A 20,553-nucleotide genomic window follows, 5' to 3' on the forward strand; every position below is an offset into this window, starting at 1 on the left:
TTTTCACAGTCAGTACCTGAAGCAGTGTGATACTAACCCTGTGGCTCTTTTAAAAACCACCTGGTTAGACAAATGGTCCCCTTTTAAACAGAGTATAATGTGTTTTCAAATTATTTTATTGACGGGAAGTGAGATGTCCTCCACAGGAATCCGTACAAACTGGCTGAACATGCTGAGCCGTGGTCAATTTGTACTCCATTTCCAATTTCTTCATTATTTGTATTTAAAACCACACTGAGTGGCACTCTATAGTTTCAAAGAAACATACATCTGCTTTCTTTAAATATTTCTTAGGTCTGTATTGTGCAGTGCTTTTAAATGCTAGGAAGGTTTTCTGGTTTCACTGTAAGTGTTAAGAATGCTTTAAGGAATCAAAAGTGACACAAAAAACTCTGTTGTAAAAAGCATACAGCTGGTATAAACTCATTGGGGGTTATACACTCAGGCAGCACCATTTATCTTTAACCCTGTAATATCTATCTATCTATCTATCTATCTATCTATCTATCTATCTATCTATACTGTATATATATATATATATATATATATATATATATATATATATATATATATATATAATCCACCCAGGCCAATAAGATGAATAAATAAGTCCTGAACACCTCAAGGAATAACCGGTGTTTAATTGAGTATTTATCTATTTTACAATCAACATGCCGTATCGTTTTTAGAATTATAAAACAAACAATAGTTACATTTAAACTTATATTATTAACATGAGACTACAGGCTAGATTCCCGAATCGATTTACTCCAAATCGTCATTGTTTTCTGAAAAGAAGAAACAGCCATTGCAATTCTAAAACGAATTGGAAGCTACCACAGACTAATTACAAGCCACTCAATTAAATATCTGAGTTGTATTACTCAGGTTTGGTATCCTTATACTACTAGGGTACTTCTATTAAAAATGGTGCTGGTTTGGAGTTAATAGCTTCAGGAAGTTTAATATCTAATATGTATTTTCTATTCTTTTATTTGTCTCTATTAAAGCATTTGAATTCCTAAGTATATTTAAAATATATTTTAGTCAGTTGATTTGACTAAATGAGACAGCGGCTGGGTGTCAGAAAGGGTCCCCTTTCATATATTTTTGTTCTCTATCTAATTTCATCATGCGAGAGGTTAAAAACTGAAAAGCAATGGACCCTTTTAGACTGCTGCGCCCTGACACATGCTGCAAAGCCTGCTGTGTACAGTCAGATAATTGCTTTATGATCAGGCACTAATTAGATGAAAACGAGAAGTTCAAAATGCTGCATAAAACAAACATATTTATTTAAAAATATATTTGATTTTCCACAAGGCAGAATCAATTTGCGGGCATTGTTTTTTTATACTTGAATGAGGAATAAATCCTTTAATTTCGGATATTTTGTGAAGACGTTGCGCACCGCTGCACTTTTCTATGTGAATGAAGTCCGGCCCTCATACCATCTGCTTCGGGAATGTTAACCATCCCAATTGACCTTGAAGACCCAGGCAGATTCCCACAAGAAGGTTTTCTTTCCCACATCAACTGTCTTTCAAATGGGTCACACTTCATTTCCATTGTGTGAGGAACGCCTCTCTGCTGTTGACAAGCACACTCACAATAATTGCCATTCTCCTGCCTTGTTTGGGTTTCAGGATTGGCTACTCTTGGATTCCCAACAGGTCAGCCAACACATGAACAGGGTCTATTTAGCTAATTAATCTAAAGAGTGATGAATCTGAATACCCCCATTGATTAAATATTAAAATAGTACCTGTCTTGGATTCATTTGAAAGACAGTGATACACTTAAGAGACTCACATTTGAATCCATGTTTAGATCAATTGAAAAGACCTCACAAAATTATTATGGCTTCCATGCTGACTGGTACGTGACATAACTTCCTGTTTCCCTCGGTCCCAGCCTTAGTTCTGACAGACCAGGAAGTTTGACCAGGTACCAGGAACCACAATAAAAACAGCTGCATCCTGCTGCTATCTATTCAACTGATCTGAACAATAGTTCATATGAATTCCAATGGACTATAAAGGTTACATTACTGATAATAATGCTCACAAATGCAATACATTAACTAATGAATAAAAAACAGCTCCTGAATTAAAATCCAGAGGGATTTGCAGTCATTATTTCAAGTGTCAGTTTTTTAAACAAAACATTAATATAAGATTACAGCCCCAAGCCTTTTTTTCTGCAATTGGAACGATGATTAATGTGTTGCTAAGCTGTTGTTAACAGTTAATAAACAGTCAATAAACAAAAAAGCCTCCTAAAATAATGCGTGATTCAGAAAAGGAGACATCCACAAAAGATGTGAAATTAACAATTATTTATTGCATTTGACAGGTGACCATGCCCATAATGAAGCGTAACATAATTTGTCCTAAAGCCTTGTCCATTGAAGCTTGATAGCTGCCCCTATACGCTGGCTGAACTATGATGTAATGACTATAGACTGAATGACAGCTAATGCCAGCGGGCAGGACAAGTGGCCCTCTGGGCCACTTTCCCCCTGGACAAGACGCACTGCAAGGTGGAGGCAGGGAAGGAGGAGGACCAAACAAAGAAACGACAAGGAGGTGTAGACGAGGGCTATTTATAAGAACAGTGTGATTACGTATGTGATTAGTGGGTGGATCCTCCTTTCAGAAACACAACATAGTTTCCAATCAATGCCTGATATCAGCATACTACCTGAACTGCAGGGATAAATATGGAAAATAAAGCAAAAAAAAACTGGCATGACTCAATAAACACAAGGCTAACAGAGGAGACGAGCTTCCTGAGATCTCCTTCTGTATTTACTGAGGCACATCCAGCAACTTCAATTAGATCTGCTTTGGAGGAACGGTTCTCCGGGTTCAACTTCTGCAAACCAGCAATCACAACAGAGAGAGAGAGAGAAATAAATAGTGTTTTAAATCATTAGCGCTGATTGGAAGCAACCATTTGCACTCTGCCTTTACAGAGACTGGTCAGGAGAAGAAAGAGACGCTTGGAGGTAAATCGCATTTGTACGAAAATTAGATTAAACAGCTGAGTACTTAAAATCAATAAAATATACAGCGTGCATTCAGGAGCTGCTCTTCATTTTCAGCTTCCATTAGGAAGTGCAGTAGAGGAACAAGTAGCCACACAATTCTGAGTCAACAGGCGTATAATAAGGAAGTTCAGATTGAGTGCAGCCACGTCCAGGAGGGGAGAATTGAAAGGCCTCATAAATACACTAATTACCAACTGTTGGCCCTGATTATCTGTGAAGTGGCAAATCTATGCTTTAGCTTCAGCCCTGACACAACTGAAAGAGGAACAAGTCTCACAAAAAAAAGAATGCAAACCCAATTATAAACTAATAGCAGGTTTGAGTGATAAATGCAGAAGCAAAATTATAATTGAATGTGTGTCTGATTATAATGCTTCGGGTGTGTCGGAGTTGAAGAAGAATTGTCTTGCATCGAAAGCGGAGCTATCACAGGAAGGAAATGGCCTTCGAGACATATAAAGAGGTCTTTATTTTAAGAAGCCAGTGAAGGTCATGATTACCTACCCAGGAAAGAAAGGAGGGAGGGGAACTCAACCTTTTGCATATCAGACTGTTTGAGTGATTAAAATAACATTCATTTAATGCACTTACCACACTGGAAGATTACCAACCGCAAGCTTTTCAAATAAATCTCTTTTAAAAGCTGAAACCTTGTTATAAAGTGACAGGTTGTGACTTTTAAGGCCTGTTGTGTTGTCATATTATCTGTGTTTAAAGCATAAAACTACAGGATTGTTTGTTAGTTACGACAGTCTTGCTCTTTTGTCCATGACAAACAGAATCCTCAGTAAATATCAATAATCAGACCTTTCCAGTCTTTGATCTGTGTCCTTGGTAAATCTGCCCAACACTGGTTAAAGACTCCATAACTATAAATCACTCAGTGGTGGCATATGAAGTAATACTAAAAGAAAGGTCAAATAAGTAATTGGACAGAATGACTAGAAAGGTCCATGGGTGCCAGTGGTCACAGCTACGGCTCTTCTTGTCCTAACATCTTGTCTGTAATCATGAGAGCAGGGTATTCTCAGTCAAACTAGCTGTGTAAAACTGTATAACACCCCTAAAGAAACTGGCACTATGAAATACATGTTTATGTATACACATGCAATTAGTTTCCTGGTCATTGTAATAAAAATTGTGTTCTCTGTTTCCTAATATATCAATCTGATTGTGGTTTATATGCTGACTGTTTTTATTTGTATGAAATCACTTGTGACCCTTTTCTTGCACATGCAATAAAAAATAAGTAAATATTGAAGAATAGAGATGCATAACAAGGCTTTTATCTACCAAAGTCATGTTTTCCTGGCACAAAAGAACTAATCACAATGGATTCCTCACACAGATTTCATAGTGGGTATACTTATTGTTCCCATGGCTACTCTATAAGCATTTTCAAAAATACTGCTCTATTTATTTTCCACTTTAAAATATGGAGGACAAGCCCACATTTCTTTCAACTTTTTGACCAATCTGTCATCCGATTAGGGAACACATAGGACAATATTTAGTCATCTGTTTTAAATCCAACCCTTACATAGTCAAGGCTTTAAAGATAGCGGGAGGACAGGAAGGAGAGGCATTCCCTCATTTTTTTTACATGATTTTCCCACTGTTGCCCTTTAATCCTCCCAACGTGAGTTCTTGTACTCCTCAGGTCTGTAGGGGGTGGGAGCTGTTTGTCAAGCGCTCCCCAGTTGCTAGCAATGACCGCTGGAGCAGAATCCACGTTACCTCAGCAGAAAACTCAAACATTTAAGTGAATACTTCTCCGCTGACCCAGAAAGACCTCTTTCTATTTAACTACAACAAAAGTGTGAGTGAGTGAGTCATGAGATCACATCCAACCGGTGATTTAAATAAACTGAAAGAGGAAGGCTGAGTTTGAATGCCTTTATGAGAAAAGGAAGCTTATGTATTATTTGAGAGCTAGATGAAAGTACAAAAGTTTATTTGTGTATTTACTGCAGTATAGGATGCTAGAGTATAGTGTGTTTTGGACAATGTCATATATACTGTATATACTACTATCCCACATATTTATGTATGTATATATATATATATATATATATATATATATATATATATATATATATATATATATATATATATATATATACGGGATAGTAGTGTGGCCTACCAAAAAAATCAAAATAGCAAAAGACAATAATCAACGATTATCTGTGTGAATGTTTCAACAGATTCTCAGTAAACTTAATTCAACACACACAAGAATAACCCCTCACTAAATTTGTATTGAAGATACTGGAAGCCACACACCCCTGTATTAGGTTAGACAGAACCATAGACATGGATGTTCCATGTAACAGAGTGGAGGCTGGGCGCCAACTGGCGACCCCGCAAGCAAGCGTCTTAACCACCATGCAAAAGAGCCCGGGTTCGTCCATAACCTTGTCTCACTGACAGAGGACAGGACAGAATCCGTAGCAGTAGTGTATCACACAACACTGCCCGTTACACACAGTGAACATTGAAACAAAGACTGACATGATAAGCATGTGTTATCGCTCTATTTCTGTACTCTTACCAACATTTTAATTTCCTTTTTTTAATTTATTTTATTATTCTGACTGAGACTCCTAGAAACTTTTTATTTTTTTTTGTCTAACCCACACTGCTGAACAAAACGAGGACATCCACTGCTGTGCTTTACATCGCTCTGTCTTCTAATACCTCAGCTCTTTCCAATTTCCCTGTGGATCACGATGCTCATTTCCAGGGCTGGGAAACATTTTACTTCCCCCTGCCTTGGCAGATGAGACCCGAGGCTGTTATTTTTCTTGCTCACTTAGGGGTGTAAAATTACCAGCGAGAACTCAATTAGTATCATGTCTGCTCAGCTCTGGGCAGGGTGAGGACTAGTTAAGCTTGCCCCCTTACTATTCAAGCTGACACAAAGTAGCATCTGCCTTCTGTAGATTGCCTAATTGATTTCGACTTCTGCATATGATGAGCAAACAAGGTCTTCTTTTCATAGCAAGCAAGACAAAGCTCAATGGCGAGGTGTGTGAATTGTTTTCTCTGGTCAGCTGCCCCATTCTTGATGCAGTGTTCAATACTGGAAGTTACGTTTCTTGCAAGTAGCTGGTATTCAGCTTTAGAAGCACCTAGGAAGGCCAAATCATACACAGTGGTGTCATTAACACTGGACAACTAAAGCAAATCACCCACAGTGGTATTATTAACATTGGACAGTCAGAAAGCCATGTCGTGACTCTGAGGAACTAAATCAAATTCACATGAATACAAAGAAGATAGTAAAGACACGGTGGCTTATAAGGATACTAATGATAAATAATGGCCTCTGATTCACAGACTTATTTATCAGCAAGCTAATGAAAGGAAAACAACTATTACATTGAAGTTTAGATATAATTGCTGTCATTATTTTAAAGTGTAATTTATTTTTAACCAAAACACTTTCTGATTGTGGGCAATATTTGTAAATAATTTTGCGGCAAGCAAACTATGTCTGACAACATATATATAGTAAATATGGACGGGAGAGGAGGGCTATAGTGGAAAACTATTGACCCGAGGGAAGACTGTTGTTACCGCAAGCTGAGGGCATTGCACTCTGGAGGTAACAATAGTCTTCCTGAGGGGCATTTCATTCTCCACTATGAGCTGCAGTCTATATTTAATATATAAATAATAAGAGAGGCAAGGTTAGATAGTAAATATGACTTTATATACTGTAAAGCCATAAATATTTACAAGCTTTTTATTATGTGTTTTTCACTTTTGAAAAAATATATATATTTTGGTAGCAAATATTTATGGCCTTACAGTATTTTGTTTAGGAGTGGAGATGGAGGGCATTCCTTTGAAAAGGGGCGGGGCTGACATTGATGTGAACCAGTGATGTGAACCATGTTCAAAAACCAGTAAAAGCAAACAGTTAAGACAGAGAGGCGCATAAAAAGAGAGCCAGCTTCCCGCTGATATAATTTGTACCAGAGTATTAAGAAATGGACACAAGAATAATAGGCAAGTCAACTTTCCTGAAAAAGAAAATGGAAAATCTCAGGTTTGAATTGTGTTAATTATACCCTTACAGGCAGAGAGCTGTGCTTAATGTTTCCTAGCAGTGTTACAAGGAGAAAAAATGAATTGTATATATATATATATATATATATATATATATATATCTCCCACCATTTCTCCAAACAATCACTTAATGGGAGCAGTGGAATGGACAAGTGCTGCTCTATATTGGGGACAGATTGCGAGAACGAATCTCTCCTGCTTTCAAAATAGTAATAAAAAAACAATCTTTCTTTTTTTTTTATCTTGTTGTTGCTCAAGCCCTGCAAAGTGCAGACACTGACAGGAATTTCAATTATTTCATTACGAAGGAAATGAAAGGACTTAAGTGTTGTGATTTCAGCAGTCTTTTCATAGATCAATCTAATGTATGCTCACACTGGAAACCAAGCAAAATGCGAGGGGGGAGAGGTGGATAAAGCAGTGTCTACTTAAATCATGCAATTAAAATGGCAAATTCGTTTCTTGATATATTCATTTAAGTGGTTGAGTGGATTTTTTTTTCTTCTCCTGCAGACGGCACCCTGCCAGGCAGAACACAACAATATATACATCTGCATGCTATTTTGATTAGGGTTACCTGCTAAATGCCAAAGAGCCACTGGAAGTGCTTGCCCTCCAAATTAGACAGCCGTGGACTCATGAAGAAAATTCAAAAAGAGACTGGATGGAAGCATTTAAGGAAGATCAGGCTAATTCCTGGTATTCAAGCAAAGCATTCACAGCCAGCAAAATGTGCGAGAGTTACATTGTTTAAAAGCCCAGTGGAGCACAGTATCTGCATGTACCATCAGGGTTGGGGTTAATTCTTGTTGTTCCATTTCCAATTCCTTTTCAAAATCAATTCCCAATTCCAATTCCCATTCCTGTTGCCTTTTAATCAATTCCAACACATCTTTGATCAAAACTGCAATTAGCAGCATGCTGTTCAAAGGAGCCTTCTCGCAGTGAAATTACTTACATTGAAGTCGCTGTTAGTCAATTAAATTGGCTTCTGATGAAAGCAGCTGAACAATCGCAACAATTATTGTCATGGCTCTAAAATATCAATTCCAATCCCTTCGAAGGAATTGGGATTTGATTTTAAAAAGGAACTGGAATTGGAAATCTGGAGTTGACTCCATCCCTGTATGCAATGCTTCCCCAGTATAACACAAACTGATGATTCACACATTTGTTGAGCTCAGTTTACGGTTCTTCTTCTTCTTTAAGATTTTCTTTTTGTATTTTCTTAATCAGTCTGTCTCAATTGTCTAGATGATGTTGAATTGTGTTGCCTTGGTTTCCAACATGCAAATGAGTCTAGAAGCAGACTCTGTGTCAGGGTTGTTGTGAGCATGGCTGTGGTCTCTGATTTGCAGGGGCACAGGTACAGTGGGGAGAGTGTTCACCACATCTAAAGGAGATGGTTTTCAGGTTGGTCAATGAAGTACTAGTAAACGTAGGAACAAAATACACCAACAACTTACATTTATATAGAGCCTTATCATTTCAAAGGCATCTGCTTGAACATTCCAGAACCAACTGTTCTGGGCTGATTACGACTATATGGGAGCTGACTGAAGGTCTGTTCGTGGGTTCCCCTCACTGATGTCTAAATTGTATGTGTTAAACATACATGTATATATAATGTGTGTATATCTATCTATCTATCTATATATATATATATATATATATATATATATATATATATATATATATATATATATATATATATATATATGTATATATATATATATAGATATATATATATACACACACACACACAGACACAGACACACTGTATATGTATGTTGAACACATACAAATGCTTTCTTTTCATAACAGAATTCATGTTTCAAAAACCTTTATCGGAAGATGCATTTGATCCAGAATTGCTTTTCCATTGCTGAGAGATATTGCCCACTTGTGTGTGCAGGATGATATAAAATGCCCTCATACCGGCTAAGTTGAAATAGAACAAAACAGGCAGCAGTCTATATATATAAAAAAAAAAGTTATGAGTAAAGTGCGCCACTCACATCTTTGAAAAATCCATTTCTGCTTTATTTTGCAGTCATCAATTGGTTTGAGCAGCTCAGTCTAATGCATATAATGGACCGACTATCCTCCTTTGATCCTTAGAAGGTTATCTACAAGGGGAAATATGTCCATCTGGAGACATGCCACGCACAATGCAGACATGAAAGAAGTAGAAGAGCTGCTTAATTATTATCAATAGACATATATTCATTTTCTTTTGGAATTAAACAAACATGTTTCTTCCATATACCTGACTTCGTTGCCACAGAAAGCATTGCCCCATCTGGCTTAGTTTATATTCTAATTGCAAAATGTTTCGCTGAGCCCTGAGGAAAAAAAAAAAACTCTCAATACAATGCAGCTCTCCAATAGAAAAGCAAGCATGAGGACAAACAATGGGAAGATTTAAAAAGGAGATTTGTGTGATAATATCCAACACTAATTAAAAGCTACAAAGCACAGTCTCTTTTCCTGGGCCACGGAGGAGAGAGAGAGGGAGATAGAGGTCATCGAATGACCATTTACCCTCCAACAGGTGAGCGTGCTAGCAGACCAAATAAAATCACCCGCTGTCCCTCATCTTGTGGGAAAAGAAAAGCAGAAACGCGGTTGAATGTGTAGGGGTTGTAAGGAAGTACGATGGAGGCACTACACCAGGGCTGCAAAAATCCAGGCCTTTTCTTAATTATTTAATAATTAACTGATTAGGACATAAAATTAGGTGAAATTTGTTCAATTTAGGGTACAGGTGGAACAGACCAGGAGTGGTCCGGATATCAAGGACTGAGATTGTGCGCCCCCTGTTTTGAAGAGAAGGAGCGACAGAGGAGAATCCAAACATTACTTTCTTTGATAGCAGAAACATCAAACAAAAAAAAGTGTTTCCTTTGTGTGCACAGTGTCCCTTTGTGAGCAGCAGCAGACACAACCGAGTCTGAGAGGAGAGCTTCTCACTGCTACCTTGGGGCTGTTTATATTGTACAAGGGATGCACGCAGCTAGGGAAGCTCATGAAGTGGATGCAAGCAAAACTGGTCAGCTGCTCGGATCGTTTGTAAATAGCAATTAAAACAATAATAGCTGCTATTGGCACGTCACTGTTACAAGGTGGTCATTGAACTATGAAAGATAAATACTCTTTGAACACCCACAAGCATAGTATGTGATACAAAATAAAAACCAGCAAACGAATGTGCTGCAATTGTTATACTCCCCAGCTACTGAAAAGTAGGTAACAGTGCATATGTATCTAGCATTTTTGTGAAGAACAAATAGATAATATATCAAATGTGTTATTGCGCAGGTTTTTAACATCAGTGAAATATCTATGAAGCAATTGGCTTGTATCTACAGCTGATTCACTCCTTGCCGGAATACAGGATTGAAACTACACTCAGCCATGAAGAACTCGCTTACACAATGAGAGTGGGGAGTGTGCACCTGGCCACTGATACACTGATCAACATGCACATGTGTGCCCCGGGCATCCCATGGGATTATCCTCTTACCCACTGCCAGGGCCATCAGGTGCTGCACGCCATTAGACCGTCACTCTCTAACAAGCTAATAAACCATTCATAGAAATTCCAAGCGGTTGAAACTGATGGGGTAAAAGCTGCGTTTCCATGTTTTATGAAGCTGAAAGAAGGGGGTGTTTTGTGAGCATACAGTGTATAACCTCAAGCAGCTCAAACCTGACCTGGAGGGTTCACCAGCAGGGGTGTGAATCTATACTGAGTTCAGACAGCAATAGGGGCCAGTGATAAAGCAACACAATTACATATATAAAAATGAAAAAGATAATTTAACCATTAATAAACTCAAAATGGCAACACGTTCTATTGTGTCTCTAATTACTGAGTATTAACTGAGTATTAACTTAGTAAATACAGTACATGTGTACTTACACATAATTACTATGTTATTATGCATAGTTACAGTGTACTAACACTAACCCCAAAGCTTGCATTGTAACTATGTATAATAACATTGTAATGATGTGTAAGTACACATGTATTGACTCAGTAGCTACTATGTAACCACACAGTAATTAGAGACACTAAGAGTGAAGTGTTAGCAAGAATAAAACCAGCACAAACTGGGCTGTCGTGGTTCCCAAAGCACATTGCTCTGAGTGGAAAGAAGAACAATATGAGTACTTGCTTTAATCTGTACAGCTGTCATTAAAATCCTTCAGACAGAACCTGGCGTTATGCAAATTTATACGGAGATACGCTAAAGAGACTTGCATGCAATAGATCTTCAACAGCACATAAACAGCCCTATTTTAATCATTTAAACAATGGGGTTATTCAGAGTCTGCACTTGAATTGACGTTGTTTGTGTGTGTGTGTGTGTGTGTGTGTGTGTGTGTGTGTGTGTGTGTGTGTATATATATATTATTATTATTTATTTCTTAGCAATTATTTACAATTATTACAAGATATCATTATTTTTACATACAATTACTCGTTTATACAGTTGGGTTTTTACTGGAGCAATCTAGGTAAAGTACCTTGCTCAAGGGTACAGCAGCAGTGTTCCCCACCTGGGACTGAACCAACAACCCTCCGGTCAAGAGTCCAGAGCCCCAACCACTACTCCAATCATTATATATATATATATATATATATATATATATATATATATATATATATATATATATATATATATAGTATAAATGATTTGCTTGTTGCTGTGTAATGGAAATATGTTCTATAAATATATGAAATGGTTATACAATGGAAGAAGACTGATTTAGTTTAGTCTGCAGATAATAAGCGGCTAGTGTATTCTGCTCATTTACATTTCCCCATACACATTGCATTTATGAATTCCTGAGACACCTGTTTGCATTCACTGGTGTCATCAAAACGCACATGATCCAACTCATTTGTTGCTAATTTATACAATTATTGTTATAGAACTGAAGCCTCTGCTTCCAGTCTTGCTTTCTTCATGAAATTAATATGTATTCATTTGTGCAATTTTGAAATGAAAACAGGTATGTACAATTACAAATATCATTAGCACGTGTTATACTATTGATGTTTAAAACTCAAAACAAAGTGTAAAAACTAATCAAACCAAGGTTTAAAAGGCTATTCAGAATTATTTATATTTCACAGGTTATAAAGACTTGTATTGCTAATTGGGCTTTCATAAAAGCAATTATGTTGAATTTCAACCATTCTGAATCTCGCCTCTGGCTCGGTAGGTTTGTTACTAAAGCTTCCCTTTTTGTCTCCAAAAATAAACACATGCAGAATATATTTTTCCTCTACCTAAAAGGTTGTCATTTGTGTAATAATTTTGATTTTAAAGGGATAAACCTGTTTGGTGTGAATAAATGGGGAGATGCCAACAGATACAAATAGCATGTTGTTTAACTCGCATTATCTCGTACAAACACAACAACAACTAAGATGGAACTGTGAACGACTGGAGCCAGAATCTCTTGGGCAAAAAAGTATGACAGTAGCACACCCCTTCTCCTTGGCAGTGAATTTCAAACTAGAGCTATCAGTGTGTGACTATGATGTGACCCTTGTGAAAGTGTCCCATAGCAAAAGCATGGTAAAGCATAGGCAAGCATTGTAAAGAATAGCGAGGTATGGTGAAGCACATTAAGAAACATGGCAAACCAGGGTAGATTGCACAGTATAACCATGGGAAAATAATGGTAAAACTGCAGAAATACTGTGAAAAAAATACAGTGGTAAACTTGTGTAAGTTTACAGGATAATATAGAATAAGAATGGCAGTAAAGTATTTTTATGAATCTAATCCTTCAATAACTGCAGGGGGTAATTACTGTCAATGGCAAATGCAACTCTGATGCAAACCTTGTAACAGCGGTAAGCAATAAGGAATGGTCATATATCCCTTCATAACTACTGCAACACTTTGCTGAAACTGTACTGTGCATTGTCCTGGCTGACCCTGCCATGACCCCTATTGACAGTGTGATCACATGTCTTTCAAATAGACATGGGGGGGCAGCTAAAACTGTTCAGCAGTCATTCCTGTTCAGATGGGATCTGCCATGCTATCCCAAGGAAAGATTATTGGAAAGGTATAAACTGTTTCTCCAGCAAGCTGTAGTAAATTAATATGTTTGCTAAACTAGCAACGCTAAATGAACAGCACTTGTTAATTTGTTTCTAAGCTAATTGCCAGCAGTTAATAAACTAGAAGTGCCTCTAAAATAAAGCAAGGCCCAATTGAAATATAGGCCTGTTTTCAAGTTCACTATGATTCCGAATGTATTTTTACAAGACGTTAAGTGGTAACACTTTAAACTAATGGCCACAAACTCATAATAATGAATTCCGACTGAATCCCGCAGGAGTAACACTTGAATATCTTCTGCACTCCCTCGGAGTTCTGAAGTCCTTCATTTCAACTGTTAATTCATATGGATTTAATTACCTGTATTCATTCCATCTTCCTTTGTAACCAATGATTTGATCACATGTATAAGGCATGCATTCATGCATGAATTAACACTTCTTACAATCCCCTGGTGGCCAGTAAGAGTTAATTAGTTAAGAATAAACAATTCATTAGGAATGGATGGAGGGGAAAGGGGAACCTGAATGTTTTTAAATCATGATGAATTAACAGGGCTGAATTCAAAATGAATGACTCCAGAACTCAGTGGAAGTGCAAAAGATATGCAGGTGGATTCAGCCGGAATTCATTAGGAATTTGTGGCCATTATTTTTGTTATAGGTAACAATAGAAAACAATGGCTACAAATGAATATGAATTATAACAGAATTTCATAGGAGTAACACCCCCAAAACTTTTGTACTTCCCTAACTAACTTAAAGTGGCAACAGATTCCAAATGAAGCAGAGCAGCATGTGAATTTGTGACCATGACTGTTCTCGTTGTTTGTGTGAAGATCCGATTCCAAACCCAGGCTACAAGCACTAGTTACTAATTTAACGCTTCACTGCCCCTCCACTAAAGAGATTCCGCTACTGTATTTAGGAAGAGAACAGTCTGGTCATCAGTTTGTCTAAACTTGCAAGCTCTAGATATTTTTGTTTTTTCAGCAGATTCCCAAACTACAAAACTATTGCTGCCTGATTGGCTGACAGAGTCTCTGTCCCATTGTTCGGCGGCTCTATCGGCCCTCTCTGTGTGTGATGCTCATTGAGAACAAGTTACTGGTAACTGCTGCTGGAATTCTGCCTGGCTTGACATTATAGGGCATTCTGGGACTCAAGAGCAATTTAGCATTGCTATAAGGGAATAATAAAGGTATGTTTGTATTTTTAATGCAAAATATTTCAGACACAGCTTCACTTTAATGGCTTGTAGGTGAGTTCAACTAACAGTTTTCTTATATTGATCTGTGGTATACAGATTTACTGTTGAAAATTATACTGTAGTTGACTGAAAAACCATGGCAACTTAAGACTACTTGTAATTTTACTACTTGTAAAATGGAGGAGTTGTTTTTTCAAGGTTGTGTGTGTGCATGTGTGTGTGCATGTGTGTGTGTGCGTGTGTGCGTGCGTGGGTGTGTGTGTGCATGCTTCCTTTCTGTGCTGTTGAAGATTTGGAAAGTATATAACTTCAAGTATCTTGCTCTTAGTCCTGAAGACACATGTTTCTGCAGCTGCAAGGTGCTCATCTGTTTCCATCATTTCCTATGCTTTGGTTTTCTTTATAGTTTATGTTTTGGTCTACGCACCACAACAAACAATTTTGTTTACAAAGCGCGGGTTATTTTGCTTTTTTTTTCATTATTTCCTAAACACCTTGGGCTCTATAAATGATGCAAACACTGCGGCTTTTAATTTAATATGAATCCCACTCAGGTCTCTCCTCAGGGGTGATTGATTGCCCAATTTGCGATTTTTAGGGTATTAAGATGTAAAAAGGCCACGATGGAGTTACAGGGGTCTATTAGTAAGACAGTTGCCCCACAAAATTAGTGATCACTCTTGTGTTACAACCTTGGTACACTCTCCCTGGGCGGATCACTGAAAGGTGGACTGCGTTATTTACTTTAGCTGCTACTTAGCAGCAAATATACTAAATGAGTTGCAGAACAAACCCTCTAGGATAAACAGCTTTGTGATGTTGACAGCGTTCCAAAAAGCTTTTATCTTATTTAAGTTGTCTTGTGGTGCATCAATGCCTCCTGGAAAGCATGGAGCAAATAATAATTAGTAATTAACAATAATGGAACAATTAGATAAGGAAGCAGACATTAATGTTGGAGTCCGCACTTATTCATGTTAGCGACCCTGCGTGGGTGCATAATCACAACAGGGAATTAACATCAGGTTCAGGGTTTAAATTATGAAATGTTGTTCACTTTATATAAATTAAAATGCAATTCCCAAGTAATGGCTCTGCAATTAAAGTGTTACTACCATCATTTGTGTTGTTTGTCTCCATTTATCCAATCTGACTGGGATAAAATAATAATATAAAGTACTGTGACAAAGATACTGTGATTGCAATTATTTTCGCCCAAATGCTAATTGACCAATTATTTTGATCCCAGTTGTTGTTTGCTTTGGTACTTCTTAAAAGCTTCTGTAATTAAATGTATCTGCAGTCTCTTCACAAAGCACTATTTATACAGCTGGCAGGCAGGAAGAACATTCAGTCTCGAACGAAAGAAACTTGCTGATTGCGGACTCCCGTTATTATATTATAGCTTGAAACACCATGTTATGATTCTGAAACTATCATTTGTGAGTTACAAAGTTCTTGCTCTCTGCTAGCGATATGTCTGGATCAAAAAAACTGCTGATGGACCATTCTGTGAAATGCACGACCATGGAATACCAATGAACACAGATCGCTCACCTGTAACCTGCATTCCAGTACCAGGTAGCACTGGCCACCAGGGGCAGGAGAACGTGTAGGTCATTGAGATATTATTTGAATTGCACATACTGTATATGGTTTCATATGTTGTGTGCGTGTGGAGGGGGGCGGGCTTAAATCCTGAAAGTTTTGATAAATTCATCGAATTCATAAAGAAGGCAAACCCTTAAAATAGTCGTTTAACTCTAGTCTAATACAGTCAAAAGCAAAAGGCAAACTCAAAGAAACGTTTGTTGAAATCTCTTCCTACTAGATTTATTTTGTATAATTCCATGTAACTTTTTGAATATTTGTTACACAAATACACACACACACACACACACACACACACACACACACACATACATATATATATAGCAGCAGTGTGGAGTAGTGGTTAGGGCTCTGGACTCCTGACCGGAGGGTCGTTGGTTCAATCCCAGGTGGGGGGCACTGCCGCTGTACCCTTGAGCAAGTTACTTTACCTAGATTGCTCTAGTAAAAACCCAACTGTATAAATGGGTAATTGTATGTAAAAATAATGTGATATCTTGTAAGAATTCTAAATCGCCCTGGGTAAGGGTGTCTGCTAAGAAATAAATAATAATATGTTAGCTCAAAGAGCCAGCTGCCCAATGTTTCGATATGTTGTACACATCTTTCTCAAGGGAGCCTGTGTTTGAATCAAAACATTGAAGGTATTTATAAGTGTTTGACAACATGACAACTACTTGTTATTGTTTATGTTCAAATCCATGATTTATTCTTAAATGATGTAATGGTGTTTTATATATTGAGACATCATTTTTACTTACAACTTTAAATCTGTATTAATTCTAATTAACACTATTTTATATAAACTTATATCATGCAATGCTGGCTCTGAGGATCAGCCTTGATTTGGCCTCCCCAGCGCATCCTTCTGAATGAATTTTGTTTGTTTATTTATTTAAATGTTATATATTTATTGGAGTTAATTAGTTCATTCTTTTCTGTTGAGTCCCGCTGGCATATATATATATATATATATATATATATATATATATATATATATATATATATATGTAATTCCTCTACAGTCAAGTCCACTAACCCATTCTCTCTAACTCACAAAAACATGATACCGCTTTTTCTTTTTTTTTTTCCAGAGTAACAATAGCATAATTGGGTACAGGATTAAAGATCACTTTAACTAAATGCAGTATGGGTGAAATAATAAAGGGGTTAATCTATGCTTTGTATAAAAAAAAGTACATTTCATCTGCCAGCCAGCACCTCTACAAACTGCTTCCTATTAGATGAATTGCTGCCATTACTTGAATCTTGATTCTAACTGATGTCTGCGTGTGTCTGTTACAGGATGTACAGCTTTATGGGCGGAGGGCTGTTCTGTGCTGGCGTAGGGAATATTCTCTTGATTGTTTCCACAGCAACAGATTACTGGATGCAGTACCGACACTCTGGTAACTACATGCACCAGGGACTATGGAGATACTGTGTGACTGGAAAATGCTATAGTCACACCGACAGCATTGGTAAGAGACTGGAAGAATATACTGTAGCACAGTAACGCAGTAGAGCATGAGTTTACCAAAAAAAAGAATAACACAGTGTTATATGTTTTCGGAGCAGGGTTTATGACAGCCCAGAAAGAGTAGGTCGTTGGTAGGAATCTAAACAGTGGCAGGTCTTTTTCTTTTGTGAATTTAGTGCTCACGTTAGTTAAGGGACAATACCACTGGCTTCAGTCCGGCATGGTGCCGGCAGGTGCAGTGAGAGGCTCCCCCCTTACAGCTTTTCAGTCCTGGCCTGAGCGCTCACTGCTCTTCAGTCCTGCACCTCCATCAAGCAGAGACTGAATTGTGTAGTTTTGCGCTGTGACTATAGTGCACTCCCTGGGGGTAAAGCTCAGCCCAGCAATCACATTTCACATGAGATTCATGACTCAAGCCCTGATGGACCACCAGCATCTACCGGCCTCAGCTGTGACTGATCACTTTTATTTCTAATCGCTTTAAATTGAATATCACCACTATTTAGGAAGAAAAGCTTACAACGTGCAAAAAACAGAGAAACTAAAACTTTAAACACAATACATCAGCAGTGTGTGATCAAGACGTGTTGAAACCACTTGCTTGTCGTTACCTTCATTCAAATGGCATTTTAAAGACGTGATGATTGCACATTGCTTAGCCAGTGTGGGTAGGGTACATGACGCACAGGGACATGTTTTCTAACCACTTACTCGCTAAAAGAAAAACATTCCTTGCAAATGAGTAATAAAGAACTTGAGACTGTTTCAGAGACCCAGGGATAATAATGTAATCGTTCTTCATGCAAGGAAGCTGGTTCTTGTTGTAGAACAGTTACAATTGTTTCATTCCCCTCCGGGTGTCATTATTACCTTTGCACTTGCTTTAAAATGCTTCGTTATATTAATTTGAAGTTTGGTCTTAGCTTTGCAAAATTAACAGAGAGGTATTTTTATACATAAAAAAAGAAGTAATACATGTGACTGAAATTAAAGACCCCAAGGGGTTAATAGCATTGCATATGATGTGTGTGTAATCGCTGATCCGTGACTCTGGTATTGAAACTGTGCCCATGCCAGCTTACTGGGATGCTACCCGGGCTTTTATGATTCTCTCCTTACTGGCCTGCTTCATTGGTATCATCATTGGCATCCTGGCGTTCATCCACTACTCCTCCTTCGAAAGGTTCGACAAAACCTTTGCCGCAGGCATTCTTTTCTTCATTTCATGTAAGTTGCGATTTTTTTTTAAACTATTTTACTGCTGTTTTTTGTCCCATCGCTGCTATACGCTTACCTATCAGAGGGTTGTCCAAAAAAGAAAACATTAGGAAACCTTCTCAATTAAAATCATTTTAAGAAAACTGCACTGACAACATCTGGCCACTAGGGGCTCTGCACTACACACAGGAGTCCATTGGAAGTTAGTGTAAACAATATTACTGTCACATCAATCATAACATTGGTTTACTTTGCTTTTACAAAAAGATACACTATACACAATATGCATTGCAGGCTACTGAGCAGGTATGCAAATAAAGTGAATAAATACCCTGCTCAGTTTGAGAACCCCAGGTTTAGGACATTTGAAATAAGCTCTTCACATGAGCCTTGTGTGCTCTGTCTTTGCAGGCATCTTTGTATTGCTGGCTATGGCTGTGTATACTGGGGTGACAGTGAATTACTATGGGAAGCGGTATGGCAATTGGAGATTTTCCTGGTCTTACATCACTGGCTGGGTGGCGGCCGTCCTCACATTCTTCTCAGGTACACAAGGCTCCTATTATCAGCACTGCTGCAGTGAAGCACACATGAGTCAAACAGTGTCAAAGCTAAAGGGGTCACAATTTACTGAACAGTGACATGGAATTAATACTGAACTAGATCTACATTTTGAATGTCTAATGTTTTTTTTTTGTATTACTAATTTCAGAAGGCCAAATACTTAGTGAAGAAGGAATGTTGCATATATATATATATAAGAATTACAATTAGATAATGTACAATATAGAATAATAAAGGAAAATAAATGGATAAATAAACTTTATTAAATATTTAAACCTGATGGTTTAACTAGAAAGGCATAGCAGATTGTTAAATCATTAACTATGTTGTAAAAAACATCACAAGCACATTAATGGGTATAAGTGAGTGTTGTTACCATGGCATCAAAAGCCTACAAGTACTGCCATTGTTTGTTTTCAAACACACTCTACCTTGACAAAGGTATGTTAAACATACCGAAACATTGTGGGGAAAAAAAAAACTATAATATATATAAGTTTAGTATTTAATTATGTTATATTGAATTACTTTATATAAGAATCTCTCTATAGAACCTTGATAAGGGTTCCAGAAGCATTTAGTTATATTGTTTAGGATATGCAGGAAGCCTCTTTTGTAGTAGTGAAATATCAATGAATATTGTCAGCATTCATTTTGTGAATACACTCAATCGTAAATGTGTACTTAAGCTCCAAAATGAAAACCAACCATGTTTGTTTTGTAGGGATCTTCTACATGTGTGCCTACCGTATGCACGAGTGCCCCAGAAACACAAGCCCACACTAGGAGAAGAAGCCTGGTCCATTTGCTACGGGAAAGCGATTCACTGAATTTGAAATCCAGGAATGCCATTTCCATTTTGAAGCTGGGATGCTGACTCTCATACGACAATGATAAAATAATAAAGCAATGAAATAATGTTGTGTTAACCGGTCTCTGAGTGAATGCACAATGATACAACGGGATTGAATGATAGAGGAGAAAACAATCTCTGCTGCACAAACACACACGTGTACAAATCACTAAAACCAGCATCTTTGCATCTTCACATTACTATTAGAGCTTATGTTCCAATGCTAATCAGATGTAGCAGCCTAACAGCCATGTGTTCATTGGCAAAGATTATCTGATATAAAATGAATAAAAGTTAGAAACAAAACAAACACAACAACCTGAATAAGTTACGACCCCATGGATTCACTGCACTATTAGGGCAGCAGTGTGGTGTAGTGGTTAGGGCTCTGGACTCTTGACTG

At 37.6% G+C, this 20,553-nt stretch overlaps 1 protein-coding gene across 2 annotated transcripts; it reads left to right on the plus strand.

The window, feature by feature from the left end:
• The first annotated feature begins 14,257 nt into the window (after positions 1-14,257).
• LOC117397311 (lens fiber membrane intrinsic protein-like) lies at positions 14,258-20,226 on the plus strand. 2 transcript variants are annotated; one of them, XM_059010378.1, is made up of 6 exons: positions 14,258-14,415; positions 15,897-16,036; positions 17,341-17,516; positions 18,593-18,742; positions 19,145-19,279; positions 20,022-20,226. In XM_059010378.1, the coding sequence occupies exons 2-6, from the start codon at positions 15,942-15,944 to the stop codon at positions 20,081-20,083; spliced, it is 618 nt and encodes a 205-aa protein (XP_058866361.1). In that variant the 5' UTR covers positions 14,258-14,415; positions 15,897-15,941; the 3' UTR covers positions 20,084-20,226. The 2 variants fall into 2 exon arrangements, with proteins under 2 accessions (XP_058866361.1, XP_058866362.1); XM_059010379.1 differs by lacking the exon at positions 15,897-16,036 and having other exon boundaries at positions 14,261-14,415.
• Positions 20,227-20,553: the final 327 nt, after the last annotated feature.

The sequence above is a fragment of the Acipenser ruthenus genome, chromosome 40 (assembly GCF_902713425.1).
Source record: "Acipenser ruthenus chromosome 40, fAciRut3.2 maternal haplotype, whole genome shotgun sequence".
Lineage (NCBI taxonomy): Eukaryota > Metazoa > Chordata > Actinopteri > Acipenseriformes > Acipenseridae > Acipenser > Acipenser ruthenus.